Below are 20,127 nucleotides of genomic sequence, written 5' to 3'. Positions count from 1 at the left end.
GATTGTAAAAGGTTATGATAAAGTCCTAGTGAACGACACCGATTATAAAGACAATAACATTTATGTTATTAATATTTTTGAACTTGTTGGGGAACCGTATGAATCAAAAACGGACAGCTTTTTGTGAAGGAAGTTATTATGTGGCATGTCCATTGTTCTACACAACAGACTTCAGTTAGTTTGACTCTGCTGTGATGAACCCTTGTTTGTTTGCACTGTTTCACACTGAAGATGTGAAACCACGTGGCTAAGATTGTGCCCTGCAGCCTCTGATTAATGACATCCAAACACTGCAGAGTCATGACCTTGAATCTCCACTGAGAAACTCCATGGCTCTGTGTCAGATAACTGGGGACGCACACAACTCTGTGTTTCTACTGGACGTTATTTCTGTGGTTTCTTGTTTGATTGGAGGAGATAAGGCCCAGAGTGTTTACACTGAGGATGACCCCGAGATAATCCTGCATGGAGAAGAGCTTTTTGAAATGCAGCTGCAGTGAGCTGCAATCAGACCCACAGACGATGTCCGTGTTCGGTTTAAAGCAGAACTCAACTCTTAACAGTCCACTGTTCTGTCACGTTTGACAAACTTTTCTCTTTGGACATAATGAAGGACTTTCATGAGGAGGCGGCTCGGTGTCAGGTAAAGTTTCTGTTGTAGTATCTCTCCGAAAATGTTTTGTCAAAACCTGATCAGCTGTGTAGAATTTATGCTTTTGACTATTGAGAAGGAAAATTATACTACAAGGATTAACCTGGACAGTAGTGGCAATAATCTAACAATAACAATAATAATAATAATGATAATACAGGACTCAGATTTTTGCTGCTGCTTTAAATAAAGAAAATCAACATAATATTTTCTCCATCTATGACACTATTAACTGTACATTTGAAATATTTAATAATTCAACATCACAACATGTTCAGACTGTTGTATCCTGCTCACACACCATCACTTTATGATGCAGTACCTGGCTTGGATGAGAAAAATCCGACCCCTTATTCATACAGCATGTGGAGCATGAGATTTGGGGCAAAACAACAAAAAAAAAACAAAATAAAAAAACATTTTTAAAGCTTCTGTAAACAAGATTTTAAACAATAGTACGGCAGCAAACAACTGTCTTCTGGCGTCCTGAACAGAGAATGAAGTCACACCCCCTTTGTGTGTGTTGTAATCTGAGTTTCTCTCTTCTTTTTTGTTTTGGTAGTCAGTCTGGTAGCGAGCGTGTTAGTGCATGTAAGTGTGCAAGTTAGTGCATGTGAGTCCTCCCCCATGTTTACAAACACACAGGCTCCGCCCACAGGTGTGATGACACAGTGCAGTGCAGTGTTCAGGTTAAAGTGACCTTCCAGAATTTCCTCCACTGATGAAGAAACCATGTTTTTTCCTCAAGACAAAGAAAGATGAGATGAGACCAGAGCGCAGGTGGACTGGATATAAAGATTACCAGCTCAAATCCTGGTCATCAAAACATCCAAAAAGTGTTTACTGACTCCGTCAGTGTCATTCAGTGTCATCAGTGGATCAGTCCAAGGCGGAATTTCTTTCCCAGTCCAACTATGGAGCCAATACTGGTCTGGCTTTACTGAGAGGAGAACACTAGGAGCTGCTGCAGGTTCCAGCTGGACAGCTGAACCGGTTCTTCTTCTCCTCCATGTGTCAGTAACTTGATGATTCATAATGTTACATGTCTGTTTTCACCTGCGCTACAGTAGACATGATAACGTTACAGATATTTGTATGAATTTGTTCAGCAAATGTTGCTATCGCTAGCTGTCTAACTGTCAGCATTGTTGTAGCATGTTAATGTAATGGTAGCATGGGCTAATGGTTGTGGTTAGGGGTTGTGGCCAGAAGGAGGCTGGAGGTGTGGCCGATGAATCATTAATTTTGGTCTGAGATGTTGGTGGTCCAGTGCGACATCTAGTGGCAGTGACAATCATCTACAGAACCTTTACAAAAAACATTGACTGTCCATAGGATATTATTTGGAGAATTTTTAAACCATATTGAGTATGCAGTCTTGAAATTATTTTATTTGAACATTGAGTGACATATTTGCCCCAGCCCTGAGTGCTGCTGTACTGTAAGACATCTTCTCTACTAACTGGGTTCAGATCCGTGAGACAGACTAATCACTCACAGTGAGAGTGAACATGAATTACCCGTGTCTTGCAGAATAAACAAAAGATACATTTAGTCGACAATATTATCTACTGGCATTCAGTCTTTCCTATGTAAATGTGCATATACAGTTAAGTTGCTCCTAATATCCCAATATATATATATACTGTATATATATATATTTTTTTTCTGGATAAAAAAATATTTAAACTCATGTAAACAGATAGTACAGAGATTAATTCATGCTATTTTTCTGCAGAGATGATAGCCTCGTCATCAATAGCAATATGAAAATTCTTCAATAGAATGTCTGATAGTTCCCCAGGTGCATGAACAAACCCTGAGCGTGCTGGCTCATAAACAGCCAGTCGTATCTCTTGATAATGAAGCGTGCTACACAAACAGCCAATCATTGAACAGGTGCGTTGTTTGGTTGCACCAACAACAACAGAAGGGAGGAGTGAGAAAATGAGTGCAGCTGGTGAAGACAATGAAGTCTGACCAATATCAGAAAACCACTGTGTGTGAACTGTGCAGGAAAATTGCCCTGACAAAGAGTGGTAAAACAACAAACTTATTTTATCACTTTCCGCCCTCTGGATTACACATGTCGTCAGTCACGACCAACATCTGCTACATCTGCAACAACCCACAGGCTCCACGACGGAGAGAGACTCAGCAACAGCACCGTACAGTACGCAGTAGAGTGCTACTGTTCTGGTCTTTATTCGTCGTTAAAAATGATAATTATCAATATCTCCCTGCCCTAAAACAACACTCAATCTTAAAAATAAACTCTCTCAGTGAAAGAGTGTAAGACAATCTAGTCACTTTCATGTATCAGAAAACAACAGTATGGTGAGAATAAACACTGCGATGCTGTTCATTCTAAGTGTTGTAAAAACACTGAGCATTTTGCAGCACGGTTCTTATACATCTTCTCATACAACGGTGTGGTTCTCCATGTTCTTTCACATGCCTGTGTTCATGCGGGTTGTGTGACAGTGTGTGATTGTTGTGAGACTTAAAGCTACTTGTTCCAACACTGAAGACTTCAGCACTGGGCTGTGGTGCAGGATGCTGGTTTGACTCCCACCTTGCTGCCTGGTTCATCAACACAACACTCCTATACCTACACAATACATACCATAAAGCACCGCATGTAACAGAGAGAGACTCACAAAACGAGTCGACGCACAAACCAGCAGGCTGGCTCTCTGCAGTGTGTGTGTGTGTGTGTGTGTGTTTCTCCAGCCTGTAAGGCACACTGTGACCCAGATAGCATAAAGGATTTCACGCATTCGGGATCCCTCTAAATTAAAGACACTCACTTCCCTTTCTTCTCCCTCTCTCTCTCCTCTGTCGTGGGGAGAGCGGGGCGAGGGATGTGCGAGTGGAGGATTGAAATGGTGTCATGGACAGAGGAGAGAACACATCTCCTCCTCCCCTCTTCCTCCTCCTCCTCCTCCATCCCCTCTTCTTACTAAATCATCAAAAGGAGTTAAAATGCCAACAGACATAATGAGGTTGTGGAGTCTACCACTCCCCCCCACCCCCCGTTTTCTTCATCTCTCCCTGCTCACTGCTTTGCTCTCCGTTTCCCTCTCTCTTCTTCATGCATTTCCTCCTTCAATAGCAGGTGGCTTACGAGTTCCAAGCATTAGTCTGCTCATATTCTGTTGTTTTCTTATTTCAAAATCACAGTAGCAGAGGCCAATCTCCAAATATGATGGATCCTACATTACCCACAATCCAACCAATATCATATTTTAGTTAGTCTGTATGCTAAACCCACAACTTACAAACTCCATGACTCCCAGTTTTTTGCAGTCTGATAACACTGATCACGTCAGTATGACATCATCAGAGCTGTGTTTCCACAGGCTGAACAGTGCAGCTCCTTGTGAGAAGTAAACTGATCCTCATGTATAAAACCATCAGTGAGTCACACATATTCCGTCATCACCATCAACACACACACTGTACAAACACACCTCACTACTGCACCAAATGTGTATCAATCCACTGCTGAAAATAGTCCAAAAAATGTTCCTCCAGTTTGAGTGATGTTTGATCAGATGTTCCTTTTGAAAAAATTTAACTAGGATGTTTATTAATAAATTACAGGTGCTACACAGTCACACCGTGTTATTACTAAAGGGTGAAGCTTCACATGGCCAATCACTGCGTGTTTGGACACATGCACTTTTTATTTGAAGAAGAATAAATAAAGAGAGTATGTGGAAAAAAGAGGAGGGATGATGGTTATATTCTTGATCTGGCCTCTGGTGCAAATTGTCCAAAGTTACACCACACTACAGGTCCAGCACCTGTCCCACTCATTAGCCTTACAATAGTGATTGTAATTGTCTCTTTGGCCCAATGATCCAATCAAATGTGGTCAGCTCTGAGGCAAAATGCATCTGCAGTGACCACTTGTGGTCGGATCTCACTTCCTGCTTTATATGCAAATAAACATAAGGTATGTGTTGTTTTTAGCCAATCCGACAGATGGGTCCATCGTCAATGTGCTTGTGTGTGTGTGTGTGTGTGTGTGTGTGTGTGTGTGTGTGTGTGTGTGTGTGTGTGAGAGAGAGAGAGAAGGCGAGAGAGAGCAAGGCAGTGAGGGGTTGAGCAAATTGTTGCTGTTCGCGCAGCTCTACAATGAAATAAAGTTTTGTCCAATAGAAATAGTAAAATATTTCTGGTTCATTATAAACTGCATTGGGACTAATCAGACTGTGACAGAGGATGTCAGTAGTTGCTCCTTCAGTGTGGCCCAGGTCACATTCACGTTCACACTGCTAAAAGAATGAGGCCGCATGTAGTCCAGACCTCCTCTGAATGTGGTCTGAGTGATCGGATCTCAAATGCGTCCTCAAAGCGTCTTGAGTGTGATCATATCACCTGAGACAGATGTTAATACCAGGTCCAAAAAGGTCTGAACAGGTCAGATCAGGTCTGATAAGGTCCAAACAGGTCTAAACAGGTCTGAAAAGGTCTGAACAGGTTTATTCAGGTCTAAATAGGCCCAAACAGGTCTAAACAGGTCTGAACAGGTGAGATCAGGTCTGATCAGGTCTAAACAGGTCTGAACAGGTGAGATCAGGTCTGATCAGGTCTAAACAGGTCTAAACAGGTGTGAAAAGGTCAGAACAGGTCTGATCAGGGTGTGTCTGTTGTTCTGTGTCCGGCATGTGTTTCTATTCTGTGGCCTAGAACCAGAAGGAAGGAAGTGAAATTAATTCAACAGCCTTATACATGACTGGTGACTGTGGCAACGATGAGTGTGTCTGACACATATGTTTTCAGAGGGTGGGGGTGGAGTGTGTGTGTGTGTGTGTGTGTGTGGGGGTCTAAGTAAAAATCTATTAAACAGTTATCAAACTGCTGGGTTCAGGCCTCAGTAAGAGTTGAGACAGTGGAAACACTTCAGTGTCAGCAGTAACAAACAGTGCAGATGTATGAGGTCAGTGTACAGGAGCTGTCCGTTCAGCACCACAACATCACAACATGAAACAGCTGTTTCCCTGCGGCCTCCTGCTTCAACATGTATTCTACTGGTTCTGGTTACTGCTCTTTTTAAAGGCTCACAGTAATGTGGCTGAAACACAATCATCAAGTTGACTTTTGTTTGTTTGTTTAGTTTTGCTAACAACATCAGGCTATATATATTCTTCCTAGTTGTAGTAAATAAAGATCTAAATAGAAAATTGCAGAGATGCACAATAGGGTGTACAGGTTCAGGGCATATTTGTCTATACATTTGTTATTGGTTTTTAAAGATGTAGAGAGACGGACCAACACCACCTGTGTCCGACTCCACCTGTTTCTGAAACGCAATCCTTTTTTCTACAGCAAGAAAAAAGATAATATGGTCAGTGAGATCATAAAGGTGTGTGTGTGTGTGTGTGTGTGAGAGAGAGAGAGAGAGAGAGAAAGAAAGAGAGACACTAGAGAGATAATTACAGAATCTGAAAGTGTATGTGCACACACACACACACACACACACACACACACACACACACACACTGAAACATACCATAAAATGATATATCTGTAACAGAAGTGAGTGATAACTGTAACTGAAATCAGAATGAAAACTGTTTACAGTTTAGTGCGTTAGCTTGTGTTAGTCCAGTACCAGGCTGGATCCAGAGCACCAGCCTGTCCGAGCCAGTTCACATTCATGTGATCCAGTCCAGGTAAACTAGCAGGATTGCAATGTTTACAGCCTGGTACAAAAACAGTTTTGGTCTCTAGAGCTAATTTCCACTTTCATGACAACTGTTTATATAACTCACCTGTTTACATTTTATTAAGACTTTAAATTATGGAGAATTGAGGGCGTGCCACTTTGAGTGACAGGCAGGTGAGCGTATGCTTGACACAAGCTGGCATGCACCGAAATCTTGGCTCAACACATGCCCCTCCCCTTTGCACATTTTTGTATTTGCTGGGCGTTCGGTGGAGTCAGGTACTGGCAAGATGGCGACGATGGAACGACCCACTCTGAGCTTCAAAACCACTCTTCAGAGACCTATGGGTGACGTCACAGAGTCTAACTCCATCTTTATTTACAGTCTACAGTTTAACCAGCCCTGAAGACCCAGACTGGAGAAGCTAAATGACTGACCTGACTGATTAGCTAATAAGAAAAGGAAAAGCAGCTGGAAAAAGGAAATGGAAATTGAAGAGGCGATCCAGGAACATATTCCCATTTTTAAAATGCCTTTTCAAAAAGTTTTTCAAATTCTATTATTTACTCATGAATTAATCAATGGATTTATAAATGGTTTATTTATTGAGCGTTTTAATGGTGTTTTTGTAAATCCATTTTTAAATCTGAAGTATTTATAGATGGATTAATAATTCATTTATAATTATTTTCCTATTTTTAATGCCTATTAAAAATTAAATTAAGGACATGCTTTATTACTTTTCCTGTGACATCCCTGGTCCTCCATAGATCCAGACATTAGTCGTGATTAACTGTTGTGCTGAGCTGCATTGTTCTGTCAAAGTGAACTCAGCAGAGAAATGTGTCGAACTAACTCAAATGGAGTCATTTGAGTTCACTGACAGTGTGCAGCAGCAGCACAGTGGCCTCTCCAGTCTCCACCACCAACATGTGAACTGTATTTGTGAACAAAGAGCCTGAAGTTGGTTCGCCTTTGGCCTACTTCTCTATTCTCTCTCCTTCTAATCCGCTTTCTTCATCCTTTCCTTTTATCGCTCTCTCTCTCTCTCTTCCCCGGCTCTCTCTCTCTTTCCATCTTCCACTCCATTCATCCATGCAGCGCTGGCGTGTCATTACATGAACACAACCATGGACTGTGTGACTGTGACTGTGTGTGTGTGTGTGTGTGTGTGTGTATGTGTGTGTGTGAGAGAGAGAGAGAGAGAGAGAGCAAGTCAAAAAGAAAGGGAGAGAGATGAAATGGGCATGTGCAGTGAACAGGAAATGACACAGCACCTCAGAACAGGACATACACACTCATTCAGCCATATCAGTGACACACACACACACATGCAGTAATTGCTACACAATTTCATTTGGAGGCAAACACGTCTAATTAAACATTATACAGTGGTTACATTCCATTACACATTTACCTACAAAAATCACTATTATTTCAGTTCATACAAAAACAAGTTTTCCTAAAGGACATAACCCCACCTGTCTACATATCTACCTTTACACGACAAGGTGGTCTTCGCTAATTTAAAATTTAATATGTTTGTGATAATAACCATTTTCAACAACAACCATTAGAGGGGGAATTAAACATTTTCCGTGAAGTCTTTATTATTGAATGAGGATAGAAGAGCGGATGATAAAGTGTGCATGTGTTCAAATGATTAATGACTGAAGTCACTCTGTTTACATTAAATGATGATGCTATTTTGTCTCATTGTCAACAAACACCATGAAAACATCAGTGGGTGGTTTCACAAACATACTTCAGACTGGTCTAATGCAAGTCAGACTGTTTTAACAAAGATAAAGACTGACTCAGTTTAAGCCAAAAACAGACATCTCACCCCCAGGCTAACTCCGGTCCAAGACCAGTGTTACCATGGTAACAATCAATGACACCTGTTCTGACCAGTAGCACCCAACACCAAAAGAAAACAAAAAAAAAAACAGGTAAAACATGGCTCATAATTTATGGTTTGCTAACATTGTTATGGAGAGAGCAAAGGGAAGGGAAAGGCTTTTTAGAGTGTACAGTGATTTTTTTTTTTTTTCAAAATCAGATTTTTCTTTTTATTGTTCCACTCTTTACTTAACATCCCAAGTAAAATTTCCTTGTAACTCCAAAAGACAAACATTTTCTACTGGAGTAAACAAAGCTCTGCGAGTGCATGCAGCTCCTGGGCTGGCAATTTTTTTTCCATTTTGGAAAAAAAAAGTCTTAATTTACCCAGAATTCACTGCACCACAGTCGAGAACTAATCCGTCTGAAGTCTGAGTATTTGTTATATCTAACCCACAGTCACAGTCTATCTTTGTGAAACCATCAGAACTATCATTGTGTCAGTCTGTCCCTCATCACCTCCTCACTTCTTTCTCTTGTCTGTGATTCTCAGCTTCAAGTGCGATGACATTTTACTGCCACGATCCACAGTGCAGATCAGATCCACGCTCACTGACGTAGAGGAGCTGCGCACGACTCGAACAGCCACACACACACACGCATCAGAATATCTCTGCGAGTAGGAAACCTCCAAATCCAAAAGGAGTGTGTGACTGTTAACCAACTAACTGTGATTATTTATTACACGATGATATTTTGTCCTCGATCATTTGTTTTTCATTGTTTTACCACTTTGATAAACCGAAGATTTTGAGTCGTGAGTCTAATATAGTTTAATAATAATATTAATATCTAAATATTCTCTCCTTCCTCTATCTGTATTCATTATGTTAGTATTGGAAGTGTGTATATTTGCCTCTGAGTCAATAGTATTTATACAGCACCATATCACACATCACGTCATACCACACCCATTGATTCCTACTGATGATGGAAAAGTTTCATTTTAAATAACAACTTGCCACTGTATATACTGTATATCAGGTCAGGATATTACAGGATATTTTCATGGGATTATTGACAAGAAGAAACAAACACCAACAGCCTGATCCTGTAATGAACTGAACATCATCATGTATCATTAACAGTCCAGGCTGAGTTTTTCTTTTCTGTTTTTTGTTTGTTTTCTTTGTTGCTGATGTTGTCCTTTTCTTATATGTTGTGTTTCTTTTGATTTCTCTTGATAATTGTGTTCACATAATTATGTTAAAAGGGCCAATAAAAAATCTCTATAGAAAAAAAAATAAAATTCTGACTGTAAAAACAGTTTCATTTCACTTCACTTTTCTGCTAGAACAAGTGCTAATATGTTGGTCCCTCTATCTCCCAGCTGATTGAGAAGGGAAACAGAAACAGGATTGTGTATGATACCACTCTCTTTGTATTTATTGGTAAAAAGAAAATAATTTTCACAGTCTCAATACTGAAAGTCCTCTTCACTGAAACCATCAGTAAAACTGGCAAATGGTTGGAAATGAGCTAAAGAGGAGAAAACCTTAAAAAAAAAAAAAAAAGAAAGTGTAGCTACAGAGCCTCTTTCTGGTTTTTATCTCCCTGTCTCTTAGCCAGGCTCCAGCTCTGTCTCTGTCTCTCTACAGGTCTGACAATAGTACTTTTAATCTGCTCATTGAACAAGAGCTGCTTCTGAACAAGCGCTCACTTTCCCCTGTAACAACACGCGGCTCTGTGAAAAGCATCCACAGCCCATTTACAGTGAAGAAGGCACTTGTTCCTGAACCAGCTGCCATGTTGAATATCTGAAGGAGGAAAATAAATAAATAAGAAGACTCCTTCAAGCCAGAGAACGCTCCTTCAACAGAAACAAGGAAAGACAAAAACATGTTACTTATGTGTCGGGTGTAGGAAGCAAACTATATTTATGATCTTTCCTGGTGTTTTACGTCTCTTATCGGACCCTGAGAGCAGAAACATAACACACATCCTGAGCCAAAGTCCATCTCACACAACACACACAACTGATGTACTCTCTCTGGATGGTGCATACATTACTTTGTGACCGCAATACAAAAAACAAGATTTGAAGATATAATCTAGACAACCAGACCTACGTTCTATATGTTGTTGAGTTGTGTTCTTACATTTTCCCAAATGTTTCTATCAATTCTGAAACCAGAGAAATCTGTGATTTTAATCATGGTAACAGTACCCGTCATTTGGTCTCGTGTCAATGACATCATATCCTCTATGATCATGTGTCAGTGTTTGTGGTTTTCAACTATACATGTGAACCAGATGAAGGATTTTAGTCGTCGGACGTCTGGATCTGAAGTTATCAGAGAAACAAGCTGAGTAAATGTTAGACAGCTCAGCTCCCAGCTGCTGGAGACGTCCTGTCCTGTGTCCTCTGCTTTATCCAGTCCCTCCAGGATTTTGCAGGCTTTTTTTGGGGTTGTTGCGGCTAATATGCCTGATTTTGCGACAGCTTTTCTTAAAAATGTAATGTTAAAATGCAATGAAACTGCAAGAGAAAATTAAAATTGCAGCAATTGTCGCTATCTTGATTAAAAATAATAATGATAATAATAATTCATTAAAAATCAAAGGCAACTTTCTCCAGTGAGAATAAATCCAGTGCAGTGCAGGTGGTGACCCGGTCTTCACAAATCTTATAGGGAAATAGAACAAGCGATTCTGCTTCTCTGCTGTGTCTTAATCACAGGTAGAGCTGATCTTTATAATCACCTCATGAATTTATAAATTCATAACGCAGAGCCCCCCCACGACCCCTCCCCGAGATTTCTGCCTATGAAACAGTTTCATCATGAGTGAATGACGAAAGAAAAGATGTTTTCTGTCTTTTCATCTTTACTAATTAATCTAGTCTACACCTATAGTTTCACCACAATGTTGAACGCGGTACAAAACAAATTGACCCCGCTTTCGTGCAAAACATCAGGTAATTGCTTTACATGGTCTTTAACCGTGATTTTTGTTGGTAAATGTGAGATGTTCATGTCACACAAGTCTTCACAACATGCTTCAAAACCAGAGACAAGGAAGTGAGTTCAGTGGAGTACATCACAGTTTTTGCGCAGGGACTGGTGTGATTGGTTCAACTCACGGGAAACTATGATGATTTTTGATCAAAACTGAGGAAAAGTTGCAGTCACAGGACAAAAATGCAACGTCGTGCAGAATTCACTGGGATTGGTTGAATTTGCGTTAATTACTGCGATTGCGACTTTCTTGATGGACTGATTCTGGGTGTTTCTACTGGTTTTAATCCCCTGGTGTGTTTGTTATGGAGAGGAGGACACCTCTGTGGAGAATTCAGCTGCTGGTAAAAACCTGCTGAACGTCTGGTTCATAAGTTATCAGAGAAACAATCAGAACAAAGGTTAGCATCAATCTCAGCTCCAACTCTTCCCTGATGTCTCTTGTCTCAGTACAGTGTCGCTCAAACACTGACTTTAAATGTGAAACTGCTTTATTCAGTGTTTTTAACTGTTAGAATCACCGGGTCTGTTTGATTTCCTGAACCACTGACACTGAAGGAATCCAAACTGGGAGGAGCTTATGGTAATGGTGGTTAAGACAACAACTCCCATGATCCCGCACTATTTCATGATGTCAACCATCGGCGTCTTTTGTGATTGTTTTGATTGAGAGGAACCTAGAGGCAGAAGTTACAGACTGTGTGTTTAAACTCAAGTCTCCTCCTCAGGAATAGATAATAATGCTGCTGTCATCTTAAAGGAATAAAACAGCACAGTTTACAACACAACTTACAGTAACTTACAGTCTTCATACACTTTCAACATCAACCAGCAGAGACTTGAAACTTGCTGATGCATCGTAATGAAACACTAGGGTTCATTTTAGAATAGTGCCACAGTGTTAAAATGGCGGAATGATCTGTTGGTGCATTCATGTGCTGGATTGAAGGTCTGAAGACAGAGCTTCTCCATGATGTTTGCAAACTCAACAGATAACACAAGTTATTATCAGGTATCAAAATCTGATCCTTTTGCCATAAATCTGTTGCCTTGCTTAGACTGAACCAGAGCACTTAAACGCAACGCTCCTGTGTCCACCACAGATGTGTGGACAATTGGTGACTGGAGGATGCACTTGTTTAAGAAGGTTAAAAGGTTATCAAATAAATAAGAAATAAATAATACAATAATAAAATAAAGATCCATTAAAGTGCAGCATGTAGGAAATTACTGATACATTCACTCTATTCTCATATTCATTTGGATCCCGACACGACCCGAACCGGACATCCTGCACAGAACAGCACGGCACAGATACACGTACCGTTACACCCCCCCCCCCCCCGTGCTGAAGTGGGGCACACACTCACAAACAAAATTATAATCAGGTATAATTTGCACAAACTCACTGCCACACTCTCAAAACCGGGGACTTGTGGGGACCCTGAGGGCCTCCAGGGCCTGAGGGCAGTCCACTGTGCAGTCAGCGATTCCAGCTTTGATTGTTAAAGATCAACAATGACTTCCTGCTCGTGACCAGTGTTTATTCCTCCCAGCACATGTTCGTTCTCCAGCTGATGTCACAGTTCATATCGAAAAATATGTATAATTCTTGTGACGACGACCCCAACAGATAAATCACAACAAAGCAGCTCTTCTATGACATAGATTGGGCAGTTTGATTTGAAATAAATAAATGAATAAACAAACAACTGGAAATAAATGCAGACATTGAGCTTTCAGTGTCAGCAGCACTGGGCAGACGAGATGTTGAATGTAAGAACATAATTGTGTTTATTTTTATATTGTATATACTATCTCTATTGTATCTTATTTATTCTAGATTCTGTTTCTATTCTTACTTTATTTCTTATTACATTTCCCCCTTGTTGCTGCAGCTCTCTTGTGCCGCTGTGTCAAATTTGGAATTTCCTCTACAGGGGATCAATAAAGTCACAACTTATCTTAATCAATTTCAATATTTTTCTTTGTTGGCTATTTAATTATCTCTGGCCTTCATTAGGGACCCATCTTTGTTTTTCAAGCTGGAAAACATTTATCTGAAACTTACTGTTCCCATCATCCTTTGCAAGTCACATCGTATGTGACAACAACAGCTACAATACGGTGCAGTGAGACTGAGAGCAGGAACCCACAACTGATACATACATACACTCACATGAGCAGGGGAACATGGTGTGTGTGTGTGTGTGTTTGTTTGTGATTAAAGATTGACTACATCGACTGTGTGTGTGTGTGTGTGTGTGCGATGTACACACTCCTTCACGCGCGTCTGTGACTATTGAGCCTTTTGTAAAGAACAAAAACATGTAACATGCGTGTGGTCAAACAAATCAAGAAATCACTGAAGGGTGAATCAAAACGTACATCAAAAATAATTAATATGCAGTGCAGCCTGAAAATACACACATACACACACACACAAACACACACACACACACACACACAGAGGGAGAGAGAATCCCCAAAGGCCTTCAGATGTATTCAAAATGTCTTACACGGCTCGACTATATATAGCTTCAAAGACCCAGATTCCCTATGTAGGCAACGCACACACACACACACACACACACACAAACACACACACGCACGCACACACGCGTGCACAATGCTCTGGCGTGCCAACACATTAGCACAATCTGGAATACTCGAACATTGCAATCTGAAAACAAAAGCTGTCTCTCTCTCTCTCTCTCTCTCTTTCTCACATACACACACACACACACTCTCATATACACACACACTCTCACAGCATGTAGCGAGGGATGAAAGAGCTGGATAAAGGAATGAGACTAATGGAGGAAAGTTGCTTAATGACAAATTGTCAGATTGCAGAAGCCATTTTCTCTGCTCGTCATTTAGCTCTTTCATCCCGGAGTGCCGTTAAAATATTCCTCCGCTTCGGGCTTTTGCTCGGTCACACTTTCATTTTCTTCTTACTCGCTCTCCTGCATCTTCTCTCTCTCTCTCTCTCTCTCTCTCTCTCTCTCCCTCTCTCTGCTTTCCAGACGCGGCAGCAGAAGGCGGCACAATGCTGATGTGATCAAAAAGTGGGTCATAAAAACCCACAGCATTGCTCAACAACTCCACATGCTCTGACTGCAAACACTGCGTAATGGAAATAGAGAAAGTTGTGGAGGAAAAATGTGGCATTTTAAAAAGCATTTCCCTTTATTGATTGTGTGCGGAGGCGCTTTTGTTACTGTATTATCTTGCTGTATTTGTGGGGTTCGACACAGTGTGAACTCGCAGAGCAGAGCTGTCACTCACGGATCACATGGACCAAACAGTCAGAAAGAGAGCCTCAGTCTGAGGCTGCGTTCACAACCTGCCTCTTAGTCACCAACACACTGATATCACTGAGTCTGACAACCTTCTCAGTTTGGGGTTATTCCGTTGAATAAATATATTTACAGAATATTCGAATACGTGTTGCAATATCGTATGGATCAGACTGTAAGTAAAAAAATCTGAAACCATCTCCAAAACATCCCACATACCCAGAAACCCCCACCAAACAGGAAGGAGCCTATTCCACATAGTCCTGCACAGTATGAGGAAAAATCTGCGATGTGCGCTAACACTGTTCAGGATTGCTAAGAACGAAATGAGCCACGATAAATGAGCAAATACTGAAGTGTGCATATTCAGCTCCCATGTTTTCCTCCACCATCGTGTTAGCTAACCTCACAGTCATCAAACTGACACCATGACCCCTGTGTCCAGCCTCCATCTGACAAGTCACATGTTCACACCGAGTGTGAACGTAGGTTTCTCTAAGTCTCTGGAGGCTGATTTTGAGAGACAGCGGGGCTTCTCTCATCAGGTGTAGCTGTATAATATTACATTTATCTTATCTCTTATTAAGTTGTATCAGTCTCACACGCTTTGTAAAAGTTCCACACGGCCGACATTTTGTCTTGGTGGCCTGTCACACGCCAGCGCAGTGAGCAAGGTGGGAGGTGGGACTACACTACACAGTGCACAGGGCTTCTCCCAGCCGCAGACACCAGAGTGTTAACCACAGATGATCAGCTTGAAGGTGAACAATCATTAGAAGCATTCATTCCAATCTATTGATCGCATGTTTTTAATGAAAATTGGCCGATAATGATCAGCAGCTGATCGATTGGGGCATCCCTAACTCCCTAATATTGGTTATTAATATTTTGAAATTCACAACAGGGTCAGAATAGACTAAATTTGCTTCTAGAGCAGCAACAATAATGTTCACAGCAGCAGAGTCACTGTATATAAACTCAATATTATCTCTTTTTATTATCTGGAAACTCATGCAAAATGTTTGCTCTAATGAAGCTAACAGGCTACGCACACAAAGCTTTCCTTTTAGCTTCTTCATAAAAATCTCTATTAACTTAACGTGCTAACTGAATCCGCAGTGGATGGGAGAAACTATGACTTTTCTACATGTTTAAAGCAAAGGTTTTGATGACACAGAGCTACCATCGTATTGTTGTCAGCTCCAGTAAAAAGCCCCTTGGTCTCCACCGCCGCCTCTGTGCTGCCCACTGTGTGTGTGTGTGTGTGTGTGTGTGTGTGTGTGTGTGTGTGTGTGTGTGTGTGTGTGAGAGGAGAGGCTGTGGCCCGACACCAAAACGCAGTAGAGAACATTCAGCACAGTTTTTTTTTTTTCTGCTTCATTTGGCTAATGCATGGTGCGGGTAAATAAAATGATTTTTTTTCTTCTAATTCACAGTGTTTCAGTCTTTTGCGATGTGATTCTTGCACATGCTCGTATCGCGATGACGAAGAAAATACAACAATAAATCTACACGCAAATCTGCACAAGTGCACACACAGTAACCTTCATGTGAAAGTCTCTAGTATCAGCCTGTACAACACAAAACCATCTGTATATATTTATACTTAATATCATGTGTGTGTTTGTGCACACCTGAAGAAAAAAATTGAAAAAGTAAATATACAAAGGAATGCAATAATAATGGAGCAGACTTTAAAACTTTAAATGAAAGCTTAAAAACACCTGAAATGTCTTTGTTAATATTTTTTTTTTTACGGCTAAATATCCAGACCATTTAAAACCTGTTCAACGTGTCGAACATAGATTACACTGTCACCTCTTTAAAACTTGAATATTACTCAGGAATTTCTGATAATTTAATAGTATGTATCATTTTTTCATATATAATGTGTAAATGATAAATGTATGTATGTTACATAATTTCAAGTCATCACAGTCTAATTAAATCAGATCACCACAACAGGCCCCTCCCACCAACACTCTCACTTCCTGCACATCTAGCCTCAATGACTGCCACAGCAAATTCTACATTAACCAGAAAATCCTCCTCACTGCTGACAGAACCTCGCTGTCCCCTCTGAACCACCTCAGGTTCAGGGAACCAGGCTCTTCCAGATCCCAGGACCTGGTGCTGGAGCTGTAGAGGCCCTTGTCCTCAGTAGTCCTCCTCCTGCCCCTGAAACCGCAATCCTCTCAGTACGATCTCCTTTTTGTATTATTATAATTAGAAAGGTACAATTTTGTGTTTTTACTCTTTGGCTTGTTTTTTATTTGTTTGAGATCAATCGATTGTCTAATATCAAATGATGAATCCATACACTGTTTCGCCCCTGCTCAGGCTCTGCAGATTTAAATAAGCTAATTTTGTGCAGGTGTTTTTCGAGGGTCTTAATCTACATGTCTGAGTCTTGAGGGACCCCACAGTGATGGATGTGTGACCGTGTAGCGCCATCTACTGGGACTGGTCACAGCTGGTGATTGATCTGTGGGTTGTATAATGATCAGGGAACATGAGGTCAGTGCAGCAGCAGCAGCCTACAGGGTGTAAACATGATCATGTTTTCACTTCACAGAGAAACGCTGTGTGTACATTCATTCTTACACACACACACACACACACACACTGAAAATGTTCAATTAAATGATATGTGTGGCCATCAGTTAAAAGTAGTTATTTTAAAGAGGAGAACAGTCTTTGTCTGACTGAGCAAACACTTCATACAGAGCTAATTCTATATTCTGTGTTATGTTCAGTTACATGTGTTGACTACAGTTGGTGTGTGCAGCCCTTTGTGTAACAGCACAATGAATCATTTCCTCCAGTTTGTCTACAAAATGTCAGAAATATCTCTGATTTATTTCACATGCTGGTTTCTCTGCAACATTTTTTCCACTAATGTGAAAATGAAAATGCTTTTTTACAATAATTATTTTGTACGAACAGCTGATCTGACATGAAATTCATATTTACATTAAAAAAACCTCCATGTTTTCCTCACTCTATGTATGAAAATGTAGAACAGCATTGGCTGTATGGAAGTTAATGGTTGCCAATTTTAAAATCAATTCTTTCACATTCACACATTGAGATTTATTTTCCATTTGTGTGCATATATATTTTTTTTCATTTTCATGTTTGATAACTGCCAAAATGAAAGTAAAATAAAAACACTTTCACTGCCACTGGCTTTTCATTGTTCATTTCAAATTAACATTTAGTGAACAAAAATGAAATTGCAAACTGACCTATCCATTTGAATTTGAAATGTCCTGAATTTAGCTAATTTGTGATGGAATTCAAAACAAAAAATCATGAAAGGCGACTCATCTTTCATTTTTATAGGCTAAAACAGGAGGTAATTCTAACACAAATGCTGAAATCCAAGGCTGCAATTTGCCAATCTTGAATAATTAAGATATCTCAAACATTAAAAGTTGAATTAAAATGTATTTTGCGTTTTCAAACATAAAAATAAAATATTAAAAGATTTCTTTTTAATCCCAGCAGCCACAGACTTCTATATGTTAACATTAAAATGACTAAATCCCTAACCACAACCTTAACCTTAAAATAATTGAACGTAACTGGACCCCCTGCCAAACAGCCCAACACCACCCAGCACCACCACTCCAACACTGACTGCACAACGGTCTAGACAACTAAATCAAATGATTTAATTATTTAAATGATTTTGCTGTTAAATGCTCATCTACATTGGAAACGCTACAGTAAAACAAACCATAGATTTAAATTACAATCAGGTGAGAACAGAGAAATTACAAAGTTACAAATTTCCTCCAATTTAAGTAAATGGTCAACAAATGAACAATTAGTCCTTTGATCAAGATAAATGAAATGAAAAAATCCTTTATGTTGTTGCAACGCAACAGCATCACTAATTCACAAAGGAATGTAAGTGCTGTTTGTAAAATCAGACAATATCTTTAATCTTGTGAAAAAGGCAGCGATTTCATTGTTTATATATACACACACACACACTCACACATATACTGTATATCTATATATATATACAGATATACAGTATGTGTATGTGTGTGTGTGTGTGTGTGTGTGTGTGTGTGTGTATGTATGTATATGTACATATATTTGCCAATAAATGAAAAATTAGACTTACATCTAAATAATCAAAAAAATCAAATCCTTTGTTGATAAAATCCCTGTATGTAAAATCAGACTATGCATATTTAATGTGAAGAAATAAAAAATATATAAAAAATAAAGAAAACTTAGCAGTTATATCCTTTAATCAAAATAATTATAAATTATTATAATTAAAAAGATAAAATCCTTTCCTCCACAAGACAATGTGGCAGTAATTTAATTGTTCTTGTACAAAATGTATATTTTCTTCTTTTTATGTCTACAGTCACACTGTTACACTCAACTGACAAAACCACAATGACTTGTTCTAAACCTGCCAAACAGTATGATTCATGTAGTAATATGAAGACAGAGTGTTAAACAGGAACAGGCTGTTTGCAGTGCACACTCTGTTAACATGATATTAAACTTTATGTTTTTATTGGCTATAAACAAATTAGACCACAGAGCAGGATGGTTCCGATCCACGGCCTCTACAACTAACACATGTAAACATCACTGAAGCTTTCCTGGACGCTGACTCAAACCTGGTTCATCTGCCAACACCTGGAGGAGAGACCCAGTATCACCCAGTGTCCAGGACAAGCTGGACTGATGCCTCTCAAACTGGCACAAACTGGAGCTACGCATTTACAGCTGCTACACATCCACACACACTCTGTGTTTCTCTTATTGTGCCCTGTAAGTACGAGCATGTCCAGCAGCAGCAGCAGCAGCAGCAGCAGCAGATAATGGCATGTAGCCTACACAAGACACAAATTCATTTAGACAAAATCACACACACACACACACACACACACACACTCACCTGCTGTAAATACATGAAGGTGAGGGCGGCGCAGGACAGCTGAGGACAGGCGTCCACGTTGGGTAACGCCACGCATGTTCCTCCAGGATGCTGCATGTTCCCTCCTCTAACTGACAACACAAACCCCCTCAACCCCGACAATACTCAACCCTGGTCTGAGCGGCGAGGGAGAGGGAGAGCGGGATGAGCAGAGAGAGAGAGAAAGCGAGAGAGAGAGAGATAGAGAGACTGGTTGGCAGAGACTGAGCAGAGAGACGGAGCTTCAAAGGAAGCAGCAGCCGGTCCCGTACGATGGAGTGTTTTCTGCTCGCAAGGTGGGACGACTGCTGGCAGAGAGAGAGAGAGAGAGAGAGAGAGAGAGAGAGGGGGAGAGGGAGAGAGAGCGAGAGAGAGCGCGCTCTACTGCAGTGTGTGTGACTCAGTGTGTGTGCCTGTGTGTGGAGGCAAGCCAGCAGTCACTGTGACTGCGATCGCTGGAGCGTGAGGGAGGCAGAAAATTGTCTCTGTATGTGTGTGTTTCTAATGTGCTGTGTGTCTGTGCGTGTGTGTGTGTGTGTGTGTGTGTGTTTGTGCTCACGCATGTGTGTGTCAGAGAGAAAGAGTCCAGCTGTGTGTATGTGTTGTTTCCTGCAAAAAATGCTGATCTCTCTCTCTCTCTCCCTCTCTCTCTCTCTCTTTCTCCCTTGATGAATTGAAGTTCCCT

At 40.4% G+C, this 20,127-nt stretch overlaps 1 protein-coding gene across 2 annotated transcripts in view; it reads right to left on the bottom strand.

Moving 5' to 3' along the window:
* rbfox1 (RNA binding fox-1 homolog 1) overlaps window positions 1–19,639 on the bottom strand; it is a 174,026-nt gene extending 154,387 nt beyond the window's left edge. For both annotated transcript variants that reach the window (XM_022764913.1, XM_022764916.1), the window contains exon 1: window positions 19,425–19,639. In XM_022764913.1, coding sequence (XP_022620634.1) covers window positions 19,425–19,520 — 96 coding nt within the window. In that variant the 5' untranslated portion in view covers window positions 19,521–19,639. The remainder of the gene's footprint in view (window positions 1–19,424) is intronic.
* Between the last annotated feature and the right edge of the window lie 488 nt (window positions 19,640–20,127).

This window comes from Seriola dumerili, unplaced genomic scaffold, assembly GCF_002260705.1.
Source record: "Seriola dumerili isolate Sdu_G_001 unplaced genomic scaffold, Sdu_1.0 BDQW01000609.1, whole genome shotgun sequence".
NCBI lineage: Eukaryota > Metazoa > Chordata > Actinopteri > Carangiformes > Carangidae > Seriola > Seriola dumerili.
Note: the sequence above shows the minus strand (reverse complement) of the source record. Positions and strands in the feature narration are given on the sequence as shown.